This window comes from Chelonia mydas, chromosome 13, assembly GCF_015237465.2.
Source record: "Chelonia mydas isolate rCheMyd1 chromosome 13, rCheMyd1.pri.v2, whole genome shotgun sequence".
In the NCBI taxonomy this organism is placed as follows: Eukaryota; Metazoa; Chordata; order Testudines; family Cheloniidae; genus Chelonia; species Chelonia mydas.
Genome location: NC_051253.2, coordinates 36,941,102 through 36,961,281, shown reverse-complemented (window position 1 = coordinate 36,961,281; position 20,180 = coordinate 36,941,102). Strand labels below are relative to the sequence as shown.

Sequence of the window (20,180 nt, the reverse complement as noted above, 5' to 3'; positions counted from 1 at the left end):
TCCCAAGGCCTGTGAAAGTGGGGGATCGTTGTCCATGATGGGTTGTAGATCACTGATGATGCCTTGGAGATGGGATATAGTAATACCCTGATAAAACCTTCCCAGGTTTAATTCTACCTTCGATCCCTTCTCTGCTAAATCAGTGATAACTTTAATGTAGGCATGCAATGTGTGTGTAGGTGGGTTGGGTGGGGGGGAGTAGGAGCTTGTGGATTTAAGGAGTAGAGATGTTCAGGAATTTTTTGACAAAATGTTTTTCTTTTTTCCATCAAACAACACTGATTTGCTGAAGCCAGAATCATTTGTTGGGGCGGGGGGTCAGTTTGAGGAATTTCCTTTTCAAAAGAAAGAAAGAGGAAGGGCACAATTGAAATTCATCATTCAATTCATCCTCCTGGGATTCGGGAATCTCCATAAACTTGCAAGTTTTACTGTTTCTAGTGATATATGTCATGACCATGGCTCAGAACATCCTCATCATTGTGCTAGCTGTGGCTGATCGGCACCTTCACAACCCCATGTACTGCTTCCTGGGGAACTTGTCTACTTGGAGACCTGCTTTACCTCCACCATCCTGCCCAGGATGCTGGACAGTCTCTGACTGGGGATGGAACCATTTCTGTTGGGGGCTGTATTGTACAATTGTACTGCTTTGGTTGTCTGGTAGCTGCAGAATGTGTCTCCTATCAGTGACATCTTATGATCCGTATTAAGAGATATGATACTGCCAAGAATGACCTTGAGCGGATCACTGCAGACTACGTGGCTCTGGGAAGAAGGATAAAGGAGTTTGAGGCGCAAGTGGTGTTCTCATCCATCCTCCCCGTGGAAGGAAAAGGCCGGGGTAGAGACCGTCGAATCGTGGAAGTCAACGAATGGCTACGCAGGTGGTGTCAGGGAGAAGGCTTTGGATTCTTTGACCATGGGATGGTGTTCCAAGAAGGAGGAGTGCTAGGCAGAGATGGGCTCCACCTAACGAAGAGAGGGAAGAGCATCTTCGCAAGCAGGCTGGCTAACCTAGTGAGGAGGGCTTTAAACTAGGTTCACCAGGGGAAGGAGACCAAAGCCCTGAGGTAAGTGGGGAAGTGGGATACCGGGAGGAAGCACGAGCAGGAGCGTGAGCAGGAGTACGAGAGGGGAGGGCTCCTGCCTCATACTGAGAAAGAGGGGCGATCAGCGGGTTATCTCAAGTGCCTATAGACAAATGCACGAAGCCGGGGAAAAAAGCAGGGAGAACTGGAAGTCCTGGCAAAGTCAAGGAATTATGATGTGATTGGAATAACAGAGACTTGGTGGGATAACCCTCAGCAAGTTTGCAGATGACACTAAACTGGGAGGAGAGGTAGATATGCTGGAGGGTAGGGATAGGATACTGTCATAAATATAAAGGGAAGGGTAAACCCCTTTAAAATCCCTCCTGGCCAGAGGAAAAATCCTCTTACCTATAAAGGGTTAAGAAGCTAAAGGTAACCTCCCTGGCACCTGACCAAAATGACCAATGAGGAGACAAGATACTTTCAAAAGCTGGGAGGAGGGAGAAAAACAAAGGGTCTGGGTCTGTCTGTGTGATGCTTTTGCCGGGGACAGAACAGGAATGGAGTCTTAGAACTTAGTAAAAAGAAAAGGAGTACTTGTGGCACCTTAGAGACTAACCAATTTATTTGAGCATAAGCTTTCATGAGCTACAGCTCACTTCATCGGAGAAGTGCATCCGATGAAGTGAGTTGTAGCTCACGAAAGCTTATGCTCAAATAAATTGGTTAGTCTCTAAGGTGCCACAAGTACTCCTTTTCTTTTTGCGAATAAAGACTAACACGGCTGTTACTCTGAAACCTTAGAACTTAGTAAGTAATCTAGCTAGGTATGTGTTAGATTATGATTTCTCTAAATGGCTGAGAAAATAGCTGTGCTGAATAGAATGAATATTCCTGTCTGTGTGTCTTTTTTGTAACTTAAGGTTTTGCCTAAAGGGATTCTCTATGTTTTGAATCTAATTACCCTGTAAGGTATTTACCATTCTGATTTTACAGAGGTGATTCTTTTTGTTCTTCTATTAAAAGTCTTCTTGTAAGGAAACTGAATGCTTTTTCATTGTTCTAAGATCCAAGGGTTTGGGTCTGTGGTCACCTATGCAAATTGGTGAGGGTTTTTACCAAACCTTCCCCAGGAAGTGGGGTGCAAGGGTTGGGAGGATTTTGGGGGGAAAGACGTGTCCAAACTACGTTTTCTCAGGAACCCAGATAAAGTTTGGTGGTGGCAGTGGAAGTCCAGGGGCAAAGGGTAAAATAGTTTGTACCTTGGGGAAGTTTTAACCTAAGCTGGTAAAAGTAAGCTTAAGGTTTTCATGCAGGTCCCCACATCTGTACCCTAGAGTTCAGAGTGGGGAAGGAACCTTGACAGATACAGAGAGACCTAGACAAATTGGAGGATTGGGCCAAAAGAAATCTGATGAGGTTCAACAAGGACAAGTGCAGAATCCTGCACTTAGGACGGAAGAATCCAATGCACCGCTACAGACTAGGGACCGAATGGCTCGGCAACAGTTCTGCAGAAAAGGACCTAAGGGTTACAGTGGACGAGAAGCTGGATATGAGTCAACAGTGTGCCCTTGTTGCCAAGAAGGCCAATGGCATTTTGGGATGTATAAGTAGGGGCATTGCCAGCAGATCGAGGGACGTGATCGTTCCCCTCTATTCGACATTGGTGAGGCCTCATCTGGAGTACTGTGTCCAGTTTTGGGCCCCACACTACAAGAAGGATCTGGAGAAATTGGAAAGAGTCCAGCGGAGGGCAACAAAAATGATTAGAGGACTGGAGCACATGATTTATGAGGAGAGGCTGAGGGAACTGGGATTATTTAGTCTGCAGAAGAGAAGAATGAGGGGGGATTTGATAGCTGCTTTCAACTACCTGAAGGAAGGTTCCAAAGAGGATTGATCTAGACTGTTCTCAGTAGTAGCAGATGACAGAACAAGGAGTAATAATCGCAAGTTGCAGTGTGGGAGGTTTAGGTTGGATATTAGGAAAAACTTTTTCACTAGGAGGGTGGTGAAACACTGGAATGCGTTACCTAGGGAGGTGGTGGAATCTCCTTCCTTAGAAGTTTTTAAGGTCAGGCTTGACAAAGTCCTGGCTGGGATGATTTAATTGGGGATCGGTCCTGCTTTGAGCAGGGGGTTGGACTAGATGACCTCCCGAGGTCCCTTCCAACCCTGATATTCTATGATTCTATGATATACAAACCCCTCAGTTATGCAGCCCTTATAAATGGCAGGTTTTCCCTCCAGCCATTCACCTAGTCTTGGATAAATGGATTTCCAGACTATATAATAATAACATGTTTTTTGTCACAATTAACTTTCTGCGGTCCCAATGAAATTGACCATCAAATTTGGCCTGAATAAAGACTGGGAGTGGTTGGGTCATTAGAAAACCTAAACCTAATTTCCCCCATACTAATTTCCCCCTACTGTTACTCACACCTTCTTGTCAGCTGTTTGAAAAGGGCCACTCTCATTACCACTACAAAAGTTATTTTCCCTCCCTTTGTATCCTGATGTTAATTGAATTGTCTCGTTAGACTGACCTCAGACTTGCTAAGGCAACTCCCATCTTTTCATGTATTTATACCTGCTCCTGTATTTTCCACTCCATGCATCTGATGAAGTGGGTTGTAGCCCATGAAAGCATATGCCCAAATAAATTTGTTTGTCTCTAAGGTGCCACAAGGACTCGTCATTGTTTTTGCTGATACAGACTAACACAACTACCACTCTGAAACCTGTCACCATTTCCTTTGTGATTTTACCCCAATTATAAAATTCTCTCTAGATTTTCAACATCCCTTTAAAAATATGCACTCCAGCCAGAACTGTAGGCAGAATTCAAATATTGATCTCCCCAATGAAGTCTACAGATGGAAAATCACTTCTCTCCTATTCTCTGCTCTAATTTCTTTCCTGATGTATTTAGATTTCCTCATCAAATTTCCACATTCAGAACTTCCAATTTACATCGATTGCTACCAACTGCCTCATTTTTCCATTTAAAAAATAATAATTTCTGCTTCCTTCATGTCACCACTGGACCATGATGGGGTTTCAGCCAGAGTGTTCATAGATACTATAACCCTCTGCAAACTGCATCTAATTTGCTACATCTGTTTTAACCCTCCATGGCCGAATGGGATCAGGAATCATAAGGAACTACGTACAGAATCACAGTGGACCAAATTCAGTAGTTTTAAGAAAGAAAGAAAGAAAGAAAGAAAGAAAGCAAGCACAATATTTGCAAACCAGTGTCTTATTTTTTTAGATTGGGATATTCAAATATATTCAAAGAGATATGAGCGTTTAATTCCCTTAGGATCACTGCTTTGCTTACTTATTTTCCCAGCAGTTCTTGTCCGCACAATAATGTTTGACTTTCATCTCTGTAGGGAACGCTTGGCTTGTTATTCACAGACCAGTAACCCTCATGTTGTTCGGACATTCTGCCCCAGGGGAGCCATCCAGAAAATCGAAATTGTTTTCCCCCTGTGGTGTGAATATGATAAAAAGGCCCATTTGTTCCACAGATTCAGCACAACCGTCCTGATATTCAAGTCAGTAAGAGATCACATATCTCTTCCTTTCTGAACAGACAGAGATTCCTACTATTTCTCCTCAGTGCCCTTTCATGCCAGCGATTGTTATTGTTTCCATTACAAGGAGGACCAAAACCTCCCTGGCTGAGCTCTAAGAAAACAGCATGAAAGAGTCACCAAGGGTAAGATTTTCAAACTGCTTCAGACTCCTTTGAAAAGCTTCTGACTCCACAAAGGCAAGTAGCCATAACAGCCAATGCTTGTAAGACAGCCTGGCTCAGTGAGTAGAGCACAGGGTTACAAATCAGGACAGCTGGGGTCTGTTCCCCACTTCTGCCATGACTAGCTGGTGTAAGACCTTGGAAAATTTGTTTCCCCTTTCTCAGTTTTGTTTGTTTAGGCTGGTTCTTCAGGGCAGGGATTGTCTCTAGCACAATGGGGCCATAGGTGTTTCCATAGGTAAAATAATTGGATTTTCTTTCTTTCTTTCTTTCTTTCTTTCTTTCTTTCTTTCTTTCTTTCTTTCTTTCCTTCTTATCTGGCCTCCAACACAGTGAGCAGAGTTACTCTTCGTTTGCAACAGCCTTGCTGAAGGCAGCATGTGGATAACGTCCTTCTCTCACATTGCCCTCTCATCAAGGCTTGTTTTCTTTCTGTTACACTTTCGTTTGAGAGAAGGGAGTGTGGGGGACTAAGGGAGGAGGATATGGGGGACAACATGCAAAGAGGGGCTGTCAGACAGACAGATCTGATGCATTCATTGCCTTCAGGAAGTTGATTCCATGGCCAAGATGTTCAATCATAGGAACCAAAAGAAACTACCCTGATATGTGGAATTAGATAACCCCCCAAAACTGAGAAAAGCTTATAGGCTGGGACTTTCAAAAAGGCCTAAGTGCTCTCGGTGCCAGCCTCATATTGATAGTCACAGGGACATGGATGCCTAACTTCCAGCCCATAAACCATATTTAGCACCCAGCAGCTCCCTGGCTAAGTCACAGTTGCCCTACATCTGTTGGATCCACAGTAGAGTAGAAAGAGCAGCCCAATGCAGATGAGCTAGTGGGAAGCTCCTGTCTTCTCCCATTCCCCTGATCTCTTGACTAGCAGCTGTCTGCTGACAGCTCATGTAGTTTATTGTGTAGTGTAAGTGATAAGAGCTCGGGGTTCAGGATTAAACCTTGCTGAGAAGGCATGAAGGGGGGCTCTTATAGCTGCACAGAATAAGAATTAATGCACAAAAGAACATTATTTAAGTTGCAAAGTCAAATACTATACACAGCAGCTGGGAAATGCCAGGTTCTACAGCTTCCGTGTAATCTTACCTCTGCCCCCTTGTGCGTATGCATTATGATACACTCTTTCATTGCGTGATCATATGCTGTTTTGTTCCACAAGAGATCTGTTCTGTTCAGTGCATAGGATGGATGAACAAGGGGCAGAGTTATGGCTGCATGGCAACTGTATACCACCAGGCTTGACTTTGCAACTTAAAAATGCACCCAGTTTGTAAACTGATCCAGATGACTCGGTATGAGCGACCTGTCCTCTTCATTATTTACAATCCCCCTTTTTATGATTTTTGTATGTTAAACCCTGAGAATTCTTTTACAGGCTAGACAACAACCTTTTACATTTTTTGTATCTATACATTTATTGTCCTATATATATTTCAACTAAAAAAAGTTCCCTGTCCTTCAATTTAACCTGATGGGTGAAGGGAAAATGGTCTCTACAATGGAATGTGCGTAACATTTTTACCCTGTCTTTACTAATACAGACCAGGTGTCCAGGGAAAAGACCCTACAGACCACGTGCCCAGGGAAAGGACCCCTCAAACTAATCAAAGTGTCTACAAATGTATGTTATAAAGAAAAGTGGATGGTTGATAAGGGATACTTGTAATTGCACAGGGTTCTGTCATGGAGGAAAGTAATGACCCACTGAAAGATGTTTTTAACTCATTGAGAACTGTTGGTTGTCACAGCTCTTAGTCATAATGTCCAGGTTAGAGATTACATTTTACTCGCCACTCAGGTAAACTGAGAACCATAAAAGACAGTCTATCAGTAATTAGGAAAACAGAACACATGGTGGAGTTAAGCTTGGGAAAGGATTTTCCCCCCAGGAAGGGAGTTTAGTTGTCTCACAACCTATAAAAGAAAAGTTAGAGTCGGTATGAATACTGTCAGCATTCCATCAGGTACAGAGAAAGGGCCCAAACTGACTTCTCTTCATCATCTACAGGGGATGGTAAAGTGTCTATACTTTCTGTATTCTTCATAGTACTGTATTAAACTTTGATTAATAATCTTCTATTAATAATGCCATTTGAGCCTGTTATTTGACAATCTTGAATCATTATTAAATTAAAACATGCAACTTTTGTGTCATCTGAAAACTTTATGTTTTCTTCTAGGTCATTGATAAAAATGTTCAGTAGCATATGGACAAGAATTGAGCCCTGCGGGATCCCATTAAAAATACACCTGTTTGATCATGATTTCCTGTTTATTGTGAGATTCTGACACCTATCATTTAGCCAGTTTGTAACCCATATAATGTATGCTATACTAATTTTGTCTCTTTCAATTTTTTAAATCAAATTGTCATACATTACCAGATCAAACACTTTACAGAAGTCTAAATATATTGCATGAACTCTATTTCTTTTATCAGCCAAAACGGTGCTATCTATCGATGTTATTTTCCATAAACCCACATGGATTCAAATTAATTATGCTATACTCCTTTAATTATTTATTAATCAAGTCTTGTATTAGCCACTCCATGCCTGGAAATTATGTCAGACTGAGATACCTATAGTTACTTGGGTCATCCCGTTTATCCTTTTTTAAGAATGGGCCCATCATTAGATTTCTTTCAGTCTTCTGGAACTAACCCAGTGTCCCAAAGTTAAGGAAAATCAATATTAGATATCCAGTGACCTCCTTAGCCAGCTTTTTTAGGTTGCAACATAACACTATTTTATTTCTTAGAATGTAGAAGGACTACATGCAAAAATCCAAAAACAAAGAGAGAAAACAGGCTGCTCCCTGAGGCAGAGAGGCACAAGCATGTGAGCATGATAAGAAAAACACCCCCCCACACACACAGACACAAACACACTTAAAGTGATACCTTGCAATCCCAGTACAGTCCTCAATACCACAATGTAGATATAAATATACACCACACATTATCCCTCTTAGCCCCCATTACTTCATCTGTGAAATTGGGATGTTACCCCACAGCAGCCATGGGAAGGATTAATTAATAACTGGCAGGCACTGTGTGGCCCTTAGATGGAAGGTGTGTATAGAAATAAAAAAACATGGGGATTGCTGCATTTCTTTCTATTCTGGCATTTCCTGTTCCCCCTGCAGTGATGGAGAACCAGACAGAAGTGGGCGAGTTCATCCTCCTGGGCCTGACCAACCTCCAGGAGCTGCAGTGCTTCCTTTTCGCTCTCTTCCTTCTTCCATACATGGCCACCGTGGTGGGGAATGGGGCTATCATGGCCGTGGTGCTGGCCGAGCCCCGGCTCCACACCCCCATGTACTTCTTCTTGGGCAACCTCTCCTGCCTAGACATCTGCTACTCCACGGTGACCATGCCCAAAATGCTGGCTGGCTTCCTCTTGAGACACCAGATCATCTCCTTCACAGGCTGCCTGGTCCAGCTCCATTTCTTCCACTTCCTTGGCAGCAGCGAAGCCGTGCTGTTGGCCATCATGGCCTACGACCGCTATGTGGCCATCTGCAACCCACTGCGTTACAGGCTGGTCATGAGCACACAGGTCTGCCTGCTCCTGGCAGCAGCCACCTGGTCCAGTGGTTTCCTGAATGCCCTGATGCACACGGTCATGACCTCCCAGCTGCATTTCTGTGGCCCCAACCATGTCCACCACTTCTTCTGTGACATAAAACCACTGCTGAGCCTGGCCTGCAGCAGCACCTGCCTCAACCTGAGCCTCCTCAACATCGTCACCGGAGGCATTGTGATAGGTCCATTCATACTAACACTCCTCTCCTACCTGTACATCATCTCCTTCCTCCTGTTTAAAAAAGCCGGCGCTCCGCGAACCAGCTGAGCGGCGGGGAACCAGCTGAGCAGCGGGGGACAGCAGAGCAGCAAACAGCAGAAGTTAGCCTGAGATCTGTGTTGGTGAGTATCTGGGTATCTGAGTGTGTGTTTGGTGAGAGGATGGGAGTGTTTGTAGTGAGGGCAGCTTGAAAGTTTGAGCGAGTGCTTGATTGGTTGGCTGAAAAGGGCGGGAGTTGGGAGTGTTTTGTTTCAGGTGAGCCTGGCTGTTTAAAAAAGCCGGCGCTCCACGAACCAGCTGAGCGGAGGGGAACCAGCTGATCAGCGGGGGACAGCAGAGCAGCAAACAGCTGGAGTTTGCCTGGGAGTTCGCCTGGGGTGAGCCCACTGAGGCTTACACCCTAACGACTTCTCTGAGTAATTACTGCATCTCCTGAGGAAGCTCATAGTAGGAAGGTAATATGGATTGGGAGTGTTCAGCTGTTGTGACCTGCACTGGATGTGCCATGTTTGTCTTTCTTCCAGAGGACAGAAGCGACTTTATGTGTACAAAGTGCAAGCTGGTCTCCATATTGGAAGAGAACGTTCAAGGTCTGGAGCAACAGGTATCGACCCTGTGTTGTATAAGAGAAACTGAAGATTTCCTGGACAGACGTCAGGATATGCTTCTACAGGCACAAGGTTCTGAAGATTCAGAGCAGGCTGCGCAGCGTGGACAGGAGGACGGTGAAGAAATTTGGCAACATGTTTTGGTTCCCCCAGAAGAAGAAGGGGGAACGTCCATGTACCAGCAACGCAGATACAGGTAAGTAACCGTTTTCATGTTCTCTCCAAAGGTAACATTGCGGGGAGTGGCCCAGATGATACGTCTGGGGGAAGGGAGCAGAAGGAGACTCCACCAGTTGAAAGGCATGAGATGCACTGTCCTAAGGTTGGGGGTTCCACGACCACCACTCCCAAGAGAAGGAGGCGGGTGGTGGTGGTCGGGGACTCTCTCTTCAGGGGGACTGAGTCATCTATCTGCCGCCCTGACCGGGAAAACAGAGAAGTCTGCTGCTTGCCAGGGGCTAAGATTCGCGATGTGACGGAGAGTCTACCAAGACTCATCAAGCCCTCGGACCACTACCCCTTCCTGCTTTTCCACGTGGGCACCAATGATACTGCCAAGAATGACCTTGAGCGGATCACTGCGGACTACGTGGCTCTGGGAAGGAGGATAAAGGAGTATGAGGCACAAGTGGTGTTCTCGTCCATCCTCTCCGTGGAAGGAAAAGGCCGGGGTAGGGATCGTCGAATCGTGGAAGTCAACGAATGGCTACGCAGGTGGTGTCGGAGAGAAGGCTTTGGATTCTTCGACCATGGGATGGTGTTCCAAGAAGGAGGAGTGCTAGGCAGAGACGGGCTCCACTTAACGAAGAGAGGGAAGAGCATCTTCGCGAGCAAGCTGGCTAACCTAGTGAGGAGGGCTTTAAACTAGGTTCACCAGGGGAAGGAGACCAAAGCTCTGAGGTAAGTGGGGAAGTGGGATACTAGGAGGAAGCACGAGCAGGAGCGTGTGAGAGGGGAGGGCTCCTGCCTCATACTGAGAACGAGGGGCGATCAGCGGGTTATCTCAAGTGCCTATATACAAATGCACAAAGCCTGGGAAACAAGCAGGGAGAACTGGAGGTCCTGGCAAAGTCAGGGAATTATGATGTGATTGGAATAACGGAGATTTGGTGGGATAACTCGCATGACTGGAGTACTGTCATGGATGGGTATAAACTGTTCAGGAAGGACAGGCAGGGCAGAAAAGGTGGGGAGTTGCACTGTATATAAGGGAGCAGTATGACTGCTCAGAGCTCAAGTATGAAACTGCAGAAAAACCTGAGAGTCTCTGGATTAAGTTTAGAAGCATGAGCAACAAGGGTGATGTCATGGTGGGAGTCTGCTATAGACCACCAGACCAGGGGGATGAGGTGGACGAGGCTTTCTTCCGGCAACTCGCAGAAGCTACTAGATCGCACGCCCTGGTTCTCATGGGCGACTTCAATCATCCTGATATCTGCTGGGAGAGCAATACAGCGGTGCACAGACAATCCAGGAAGTTTTTGGAAACTGTAGGGGACAATTTCCTGGTGCAAGTACTGGAGGAACCAACTAGGGGCAGAGCTCTTCTTGACCTGCTGCTCACAAACTGGGAAGAATTAGTAGGGGAAGCAAAAGTGGATGGGAACCTGGGAGGCAGTGACCATGAGATGGTCGAGTTCAGGATCCTGACACAAGGAAGAAAGGAAAGCAGCAGAATATGGACCCTGGACTTCAGAAAAGCAGACTTTGACTCCCTCAGGGAACTGATGGGCAAGATCCCCTGGGAGAATAACATGAAGGGAAAAGGAGTCCAGCAGAGCAGGCTGTATTTTAAAGAATCCTTATTGAGGTTACAGGGACAAACCATCCCGATGTCTAGAAAGAATAGTAAATATGGCAGGCGACCAGCTTGGCTTAACAGTGAAATCCTTGCTGATCTTAAACACAAAAAAGAGGCTTACAAGAAGTGGAAGATTGGACAAATGACCAGGGATGAGTATATAAATATTGCTCGGGTATGTAGGGATGAGTATATAAATATTGCTCGGGTATGTAGGAATGAAATCAGGAAGGCTAAATCACACCTGGAGTTGCAGCTAGCGAGGGATGTTAAGAGTAACAAGAAGGGTTTCTTCAGGTATGTTGGCAATAAAAAGAAAGCCAAGGAAAGTGTGGGCCCCTTACTGAATGAGGGAGGCAACCTAGTGACAGAGGATGTGGAAAAAGCAAATCTACTCAATGCTTTTTTTGCCTCTGTCTTCACGAACAAGGTCAGCTCCCAGACTACTGCACTGGGCAGCACAGCATGGGGAGGAGGTGGCCAGCCCTCTGTGAAGGAAGAAGTGGTTCGGGACTATTTAGAAAAACTGGACGTGCACAAGTCCATGGGGCCGGATGCGTTGCTTCCGAGAGTGCTAAAGGAATTGGCGGATGTGATTGCAGGGCCATTGGCCATTATCTTTGAAAACTCATGGCGATCTGGGGAAGTCCCGGATGACTGGAAAAAGGCTAATGTAGTGCCAATCTTTTAAAAAAGGGAAGAAGGAGGATCCTGGGAACTACAGGCCAGTCAGCCTCACCTCAGTCCCCGGAAAAATCATGGAGCATTTCCTCAAGGAATCAATTCTGAAGCACTTAGAGGAGAGGAAAATGATCAGGAACAGTCAGCATGGATTCACCAAGGGCAAGTCATGCCTGACTAATCTAATTGCCTTCTATGACGAGATAACTGGTTCTGTGGATGAAGGGAAAGCAGTGGACGTGTTATTCCTCAACTTTAGCAAAGCTTTTGACACGGTCTCCCACAGCATTCTTGTCAGCAAGTTAAAGAAGTATGGGCTGGATGGATGCACTATAAGGTGGGTAGAAAGTTGGCTAGATTGTCGGGCTCAACGGGTAGTAATCAATGGCTCCATGTTTAGTTGGCAGCCGGTATCTAGCGGAGTGCCCGAAGGGTTGGTCCTGGGGCCAGTTTTGTTCAATATCTTCATTAATGATCTGGAGGATGGTGTGGATTGCACCCTCAGCAAGTTTGCCAATGACACTAAACTGGGAGGAGTGGTAGATACGCTGGAGGGTAGGGATAGGATACAGAGAGACCTAGACAAATTGGAGGATTGGGCCAAAAGAAATCTGATGAGGTTCAACAAGGACAAGTGCAGAGTCCTGCACTTAGGACGGAAGAATCCAATGCACCGCTACAGACTAGGGACTGAATGGTTAAGCAGCAGTTCTGCAGAGAAAGACCTAGGGGTGACAGCGGACGAGAAGCTGGATATGAGTCAGCAGTGTGCCCTTGTTGCCAAGAAGGCCAATGGCATTTTGGGACGTATATGTAGGGGCATTGCCAGCAGATCAAGGGACCTTATCGTTCCCCTCTATTCGACACTGGTGAGGCCTCATCTGGAGTACTGTGTCCAGTTTTGGGCCCCACACTACAAGAAGGATCTGGAGAAATTGAAGAGGGTCCAGCGAAGGGCAACAAAAATGATTAGGGGTCTGGAACACATGACTTATGAGGAGAGGCTGAGGGAACTGGGATTGTTTAGTCTACAGAAGAGAAGAATGAGGGGGGATTTGATAGCTGCTTTTAACTACCTGAAAGGTGGATCCAAAGAGGATGGATCTGGACTATTCTCAGTGATAGCAGATGACAGGACAAGGAGTAATGGTCTCAAGTTGCAGGGGGGGAGATTTAGGTTGGATATTAGGAAAAACTTTTTCACTAGGAGGGTGGTGAAACACTGGAATGCATTACCTAGGGAGGTGGTGGAATCCCCTTCCCTAGAAGTTTTTAAGATCAGGCTTGACAAAGCCCTGGCTCGGATGATTTAGTTGGGATTGGTCCTGCTCTGGGCAGGGGGTTGGACTAGATGGCCTCCAGAGGTCCCTTCCAACTCTGTTATTCTATGATTCTATGATTCCTCCTGAAGGTACAGTCACGGGAGAACAGGCGGAAGGCCTTCTCCACCTGCACCTCCCACCTCACGGTGGTGACTTTACTCTACGTGCCTGTTATCTTTAACTATGTACTGCCCTCTCAGGGGGGTTCCCAGGAGAGGGACATGATAGCCACCCTCATGTACAGCATCATCACCTCTGTCCTGAACCCCCTGATCTACACCCTGAGGAACCGGGAGGTGAAATCTGCCCTGAGGAAAGTGGTAGGAAGAAAACTGTTCCCTGGAAGAACATGAAAAAAACTGAATGTTTTTCTCTGTCTCTGATGCTGAGAATGAGAGTGGGTAATGTGCTTTCTCTCGTTGAGTCTATTGTGCACTGGGAGCTGGCCATTAATGTGCAGGGAATCACTGTGCATTGGGCACTGGGAAATAGGCTGTAGAGAACCTTCCTAAACTGGAGAATGGAGGTTAATAGCAAGGGAGAGGTTAATAGCAATGGAGGTTAATAGCAAGAATGGAGGTTAATAGCAAGGGAGACTTTAAAGTCATAAAGAAAAGGAGGACTTGTGGCATCCGATCAATGCATCGGAATGCATCCGATGAAGTAAGCTGTAGCTCACGAAAGCTTATGCTCAAATAAATTTGTTAGTCTCTAAGGTGCCACAAGTCCTCCTTTTCTTTTTGTGGATACAGACTAACACAGCTGCTACTCTGAAACCTTGTAAGTCAGAAGGGACCACTGTGATCATCTGGTCTAACCACCTGTACATTGCAGGCCACAGAACCTCACTCATCCACTCCTGTAATAGACCCCTAACCTCTGGCAGAGTAACTGAAGTCCTCAAATCATGGGTTAAATACTTCAAGTAAAAGAGAATTCACCACTGACACTAGTTGTGCACTGGTCAGCAGAAAATTGACAGTAGGGAATAAGAAGCCTGGATGGAAATAAACAATACATTGGAAATCGATGGGGAATCTTCATTTGACAAAAAGAAACAAACGAATAATTTGCCAACATTTTCAGTAGAAAATCTTGATTTTTCATGGAAGAAATGAAAATGGCCAAAACTCAAAAATGTACTGCCATAACTGAGCGGTTTTGTGGTTCAGCGGTGTTGGTTTCCCAATAGAAAGTCTTTCTTTTTGAGAAAAGCAGACAGTTTGCACAAAAAATTTAGTAAAAAAAAAAAAGAAGTATGTTGAAAAACCCATTTTCCATCAGAAAGATTTCAATGGAAAAATTCACTCATGCCTATTAAGAAGCCTTCTTCATTTGCATCTGTGGGTGGAGTCTCGGATTTTTAAAGGTGTCTGGTGCAGAAGGGCACTCAAATCCTATTGGCTGTTAATGACAGTTGGGCACCCTTAAGTCCCTTTGAAAATTTCATCCTCCACACACAATTGCATAACATGTTCAGCCCCCAACATACTGCAGAACTCAATCCCTAAAAAACATCGAGCTCCCACCGAGATCTAACCTATATCAAGCCCACATAGGTCCCCACCCATGTTCCCTACTGCAGCACAGACAAGTAGTTGTTCCTTGCAGTGTGCCATGAGAGTCAACAGAACAGGGCTATTTTGGATCTAAAAGGAAGAGGGATGGGCAGAGCTTCTTCTACAGTTGAGGCTCTCACAGAGCAGGCTTTGGACTAGATCCACAAAGGCATGTAGGCGTCTCCATCAAATTGGAGAAAATCCACAAGAGAGCAACAAAAATGACTAAAACATGACCTACGTGGAAAGATTGAAAAGACTGGGTTTGTTTAGTTTGGAGAAGTGAAGACTGAGGGGGAAACATGATAACAGTTTTCAAGTACGTAAAAGTTTGTTATAAAGAAGTAAGTGATTAATTGTTCTCCGGAACCACTGAGGACAGGACAAGAAGTAATGGGCTTAAATTTCAGCAAGGTGGATTTTGGTTAAACATTAGGAAAAAAACTTAAGAATGGGTTAGACAAACACCAGACGAGGTAGTCTAGAGAATGTGTAGTCCTGCCACAGTGAGGACTGGACGAGATGACCTGTTGAGTTCCCTCCCAGTCCTATGATTCTATGAGTAAGCTCTAGGCACTCAGGCTTTGGACTAGATCCACAAAGGTATGTAGGCGTCTCCATGAAATTGGAGAAAATCCACAAGAGAGCAACAAAAATGACTAAAACATGACCTATGTGGAAAGCTTGAAAAGACTGGGTTTGTTTAGTTTGGAGAAGACTGAGGGGGAAACATGATAACAGTTTTCAAGTATGTAAAAGGTTGTTATAAAGAGGTAAGTGATTAATTGTTCTCCGGAACCACTGAGGACAGGGCAAGAAGTAATGGGCTTAAATTTCAGCAAGGTGGATTTTGGTTAAACATTAGGAAAAAACTTAAGAATGGGTTAGACAAATACCAGACGGGGTAGTCTAGAGAATGCGTAGTCCTGCCACAGTGAGGACTGGACGAGATGACCTGTTGAGTTCCCTCCCAGTCCTATGATTCTATGATTCTATGAGTAAGCTCTAGGCACTCAGTATTGGGAAACTAAAGAGACAGCTTGAGAGTCCAGTGATGACTCGGAGTATCTGGAGAACAAGGGTGGTGCAATGTGGGGAAGGGTACCTGGAGACCTTGAACAGGGCCCAAGCCAGGATCACAGTAACGTGGTGGTGGGGATCTGGAGCCAGTTCTGTGGAAAGGGGAGGTACTGAGACAGAGGCGCATGATGCCATGGGCAAGCAACCCAGTGCAGACAATATAGAAGGAGTCATTGGTGTCAGATGAGGGTCTTCATGCTGAAGCAAAGGCAAGAGCAATAAGCAGGCGGAATAAGTCGCTATCCGCGGGGTAAGCATCTGACATAATCAGTACCAATGTGGCCTGCTGACCTGCAGTGATCAGGAAAGACTGCTGTGTCAAAGAATTATCCAGACCCCATAGTCCCTGAGAGAACACCAGAGTCAATGGCTCAGGTGTCTCTTAATCAGTCAGTATCAGAAGAAACAAGCCAAAGGGCACACTTTGCCTTTGGTACCTGATGGATCCTCTATGGAAGAATCTGTGACCCAGGGATTTCTTGATGCCAACTGGCAGAAGGCAGAGGGGGTGCATATGGGTTTACAGGGAAGACTTATGCTCACAGGCCTGCTTTTACTAATTGCAGCCAGAATATAACCCCAAGGATAAGGACAGCAGCTTATTCAAAGAACTAGGCTCTTGCTGCTTGTTCAACTCAGGACGGTGCGATGACATTAATTCCAAATCAATGCTGCATGTTTTAAACGCATAGGATTTGTGGCCTGCGTACGGACTGGTACTGAAAAAAATCTGTATGTTAAATACTATTATTTGTTTGTTTGCATAGTACCTGCTGTGGTGCTGTAATGAGAAGATTGTGTTTAGATTTATGAGGAGTCTTCAATAACCCTCAAATTGTCCTCTTATAAATATCTAGATTTTTTTTTAGTCGGAGCCCCTTTGCTGCACTATTGTTTCTTTCTTCCAAACTGGAGCAATTCAGGTTACAGGCATCCATGACTGTCCCAATTTGCATATTTGTCTGATGTGGTATTATCCACAGGAGGGAGTTCCACGGTCAAAACATACTGGACTCACTCACCATTCCTGCTCTAAAATGGAATTATTGTGGGTACTTGTGTAATCCAGATTGGGTGGGTCATGCCATCTCAGCCCTTCCTCACACACACACAGAGAAAGAGAAAGAGACCTCGTCCCACCAAATAGCGTGGTGGTTAGGGCATTCTGCTGGGAGCCGGGAGAAATGGGTTTCAGACTGTGATGGGTTGTTACCCTGGGGTGTAGTCTGGGAGCAGTTGGAATCGTTGTGCCCCCTAACCATTCAGCTGGGTTGGCCTCTCTCACACTGCTCTGCTGGTGACTCAGCCAGCCTCTCCAGGCCCTGTTATCACCCAACATGACAGCAGGTGGTGCCTCACACCTAACTGAATTAACTGAGTGCTTTATGTAATCCACTCATGGACAAACAGGGGGCCCCTAGCCAACTTCCCAGCTCCCCAGCCTTTCACCCCTACTGAGGGATAAACCCAGAATTATACCATCTTGCACGGCACAGGGATCTGTACAAAGTCCAGTGGAGGGCAACAAAAATGATTAGGGGGCTGGGGCACATGACTTATGAGGAGAGGCTGAGGGAACTGGGCTTATTTAGTCTGCAGAAGAGAAGAATGGGGCGGGGGGGGAGGGATTTGATAGCAGCCTTCAACTATCTGAAGGGAGGTTCCAAAGAGGAGGGAGCTAGGTTGTTCTCAGTGGTGGCAGATAACAGGACAAGAAGCAATAGTTTCAAGTTGCAGTGGGGGAGGTCTAAGTTGGATATTAGGAAACACTATTTCACTTCAAGGGTGGTGAAGCACTGGAATGGATTACCTAGGGAGGCGGTAGAATCTCCATCCTTAGAGGTTTTTAAGGCCCAGCTTGACAAAGCCCTGGCTGGGATGATTTAGTTGGGATTGGTCCTGCTTTGAGCAGGGGGTTGGACTAGATGACCTCCTGAGGTCTCTTCCAACCCTAATCTTCTATGATAAACAAAACTGCAATCTAAGTCTTTTACAAACTAGACAGGATTTGGATCAGCACTATCTCACCCTGTCTGGTGATACAAGCAGGCTTGCAGATTCTTGAGGCACAAGCTGCATCTGCCTTGTAGTTTGGGTTCCCCTCCTTCATTCCAAATCCTTTGTCTTCCATTACTTCTTTCAGGTGTTGAATTGTGGGGGAATGAGAACAAATCATGTTGTCGCTGCACACCGTATAGAGTTTCTCCATATGGTGGGAACCCTTTGTTACAAGCTAAGTTCTCAGCCCAGTTTGTGGAAAAATACAGGTACCAAAATGGAGTTCAGTATCATGTGGTCTGGTCACATGCCCTTGCCGGCCTTGCTGAGTCACAGCAGCCATTATTCATAGGCTGGCTGAAACGTTCCCAGGTCAGGACAAACCTTTTCCATGGTCCATTGTCTTTGCTGATGGGCCATTAGCACTGTCTAGCTTCTTCATTGTTGTGCATGAAAGGCTTGTTGTGTGTGTCACCCAGAGTAGGTACATTTGAAATACAGATATATAGTCAATATTCTTAACTTCAGATACAAAAATGATACATGCACACAAATAGGATAATCATATTCAGCAAATCATATTTGGTTTGACACATTTGGTACAGGATGCACCATAATTATGTCAAAATCTATCATAATGATACCACTATGATGAATATGGGGTGTAGTGTCACACAGACCCGCCTCCAAATTAGGCAGAGGGCGGGATCCAGGGCTGTGGGTCTTCCACATCCCAGCTGAGTGCTCTAACCACTGAGATATCGGGTATAATGGGATACCTCACCAAAAAAATCTTATCCCCTGTTGACCTTTGTGTGTGGCACCTCCCAGAGGTACTTCAGGTTGTGAGATGCCTTGCCGGTGCCTGCCCTTAGCGTGAAGCAATCTTTGTCTATGCCTGCTGTGGTTCCACTCCTGGAAACCAACAGCCTCTGTCCTCCAGGTCTCTGCAGACCTCACCTTCTCTGTGTCTCTGTGCCCCTGCCACTGGATGGTCACAGTAATTACCAAGTCAGCTGCCACCAAAGAGACAGTGCACACACCAGCTTGTTTGATCTAGCTATGCAGTCACACTTTGCTTAATGTTACAGCACTGAGATCTACTTCTGATAAAACAAAGAGTTTATTAACAAAGATTGGAGTGATACTGAGTAAGGGCCAGAACTATGTCTGTGTCTGGACTCTTCTTAGACCTAATTGATTTCAAGGCATCCACCTGGGGGACTCAGCCAGGGCTGTAACCTTGTTGTTTGTTTTTTACCGTTCAACCAGCTCATCTATGCCGACCTCAGTTTCTTGAAGAAACACTTGGCTTGTTTGTTCATTCAGTAACTCTCCAGTGGTGCATGAATCCTGTCCCAGAGGAGCCATCCACTGAATGGAAATCTTGCTTCCCTGATAATGCCATGGGTACTCCATGGAATATGGACATAATAAAAAGGTTTCTTGCCTGCTCAGTCATCAAAGGTTTTCAGAACAACCAGGGCTCACTCCTCTCCTATGGTCTGAACTGACTGAAATTCCTGCAATTTCCCCACAACACACTTTGTCACCTGTCATTGTTGAAACAACTCATCTAGAAAGAGGACCAGTATCACTCAGGTAAGTGCTGGAAGGGGAAATAGCAGGAAAGCGCTCCCTAGTTTTCTAAATCCACAAATACAAGTATGTTCCTGATGTCTGGAATTACTGGTTTCTTTCTTTCTTTCTTTCTTTCTTTCTTTCTTTCTTTCTTTCTTTCTTTCTTTCTTTCTTGTATATTATAAAAAGGAGAGGCTGAGTCAGAGCTTGTCTACATGGCCCCGTGTTTTGGTCTATGGGAGCATGAATTGCAGAATTCACTAGTATGCTGGACTGTAATTGTCCTGTGAGTGCAAATGGAAATCAAGTACCTTTTAGTTCACACTTGCAGGGGGTACATGGGGCATTTACAACCAATCATGCTAGAGAGTGCTGTAACTTACACTCCTGTTGTCCAAACTGTGGACATGTCCTAAGACACCAGTTTTCAACTTTTTTTTTCATTTGCAGACCCCTAAAAATGGATGTGTGTACCCCATTGGAAATATTAGACATAGTCCATGGACCCCCAGGGGTCCTTGTATCATGTGTTGAAAGCCACTGCACTAAGACAAGGTTATGGGAAATTCCTTAACACAGTTAGGTCCCTTATTTGCTGGGCTGCCTCCATACACACGAGACTGGTGCAGTGCACAGCAAATTAAGGTTAGGTTTAGGGATTAGAAAGTTAGACACCCAAGTACCTCCCATTGAATGTCAGTGAGAGTTTGGCACCTGCTTCCACATTGCTGTAGTGAACATACAAATCTACAAAGAAATGTGGGAGATGACCGTGACAACAATGATGATGATTCTTCACTGGTACGGTAGTTTCACCTGGAGTCTACAAGAGAGCAAGTTGAACTATTTGGCTGAGAAACATTTTCATACAAAAAAGATCTACAGTAGAACCTCAGAGTTACAAACACCTCGGGAGTGGC

The 20,180-nt window shown here is 45.3% G+C and overlaps 1 protein-coding gene across 1 annotated transcript; it reads left to right on the top strand.

The window, feature by feature from the left end:
* Positions 1-7,961: 7,961 nt before the first annotated feature.
* On the top strand, positions 7,962-13,395 carry LOC102930468 (olfactory receptor 12D3-like). The gene is made up of 3 exons (XM_027818025.3): positions 7,962-8,644; positions 8,817-8,823; positions 13,132-13,395. Exons 1-3 carry the CDS (start codon positions 7,974-7,976, stop codon positions 13,393-13,395), a joined length of 942 nt encoding a protein of 313 aa, XP_027673826.2. The 5' UTR covers positions 7,962-7,973.
* Positions 13,396-20,180: the final 6,785 nt, after the last annotated feature.

Coding starts and splice junctions, on each gene's coding strand:
- LOC102930468 (XM_027818025.3), top strand. CDS start 7,974: ATGGAGAACCAGACAGAAGTGGGCGAGTTCATCCTCCTGGGCCTGACC.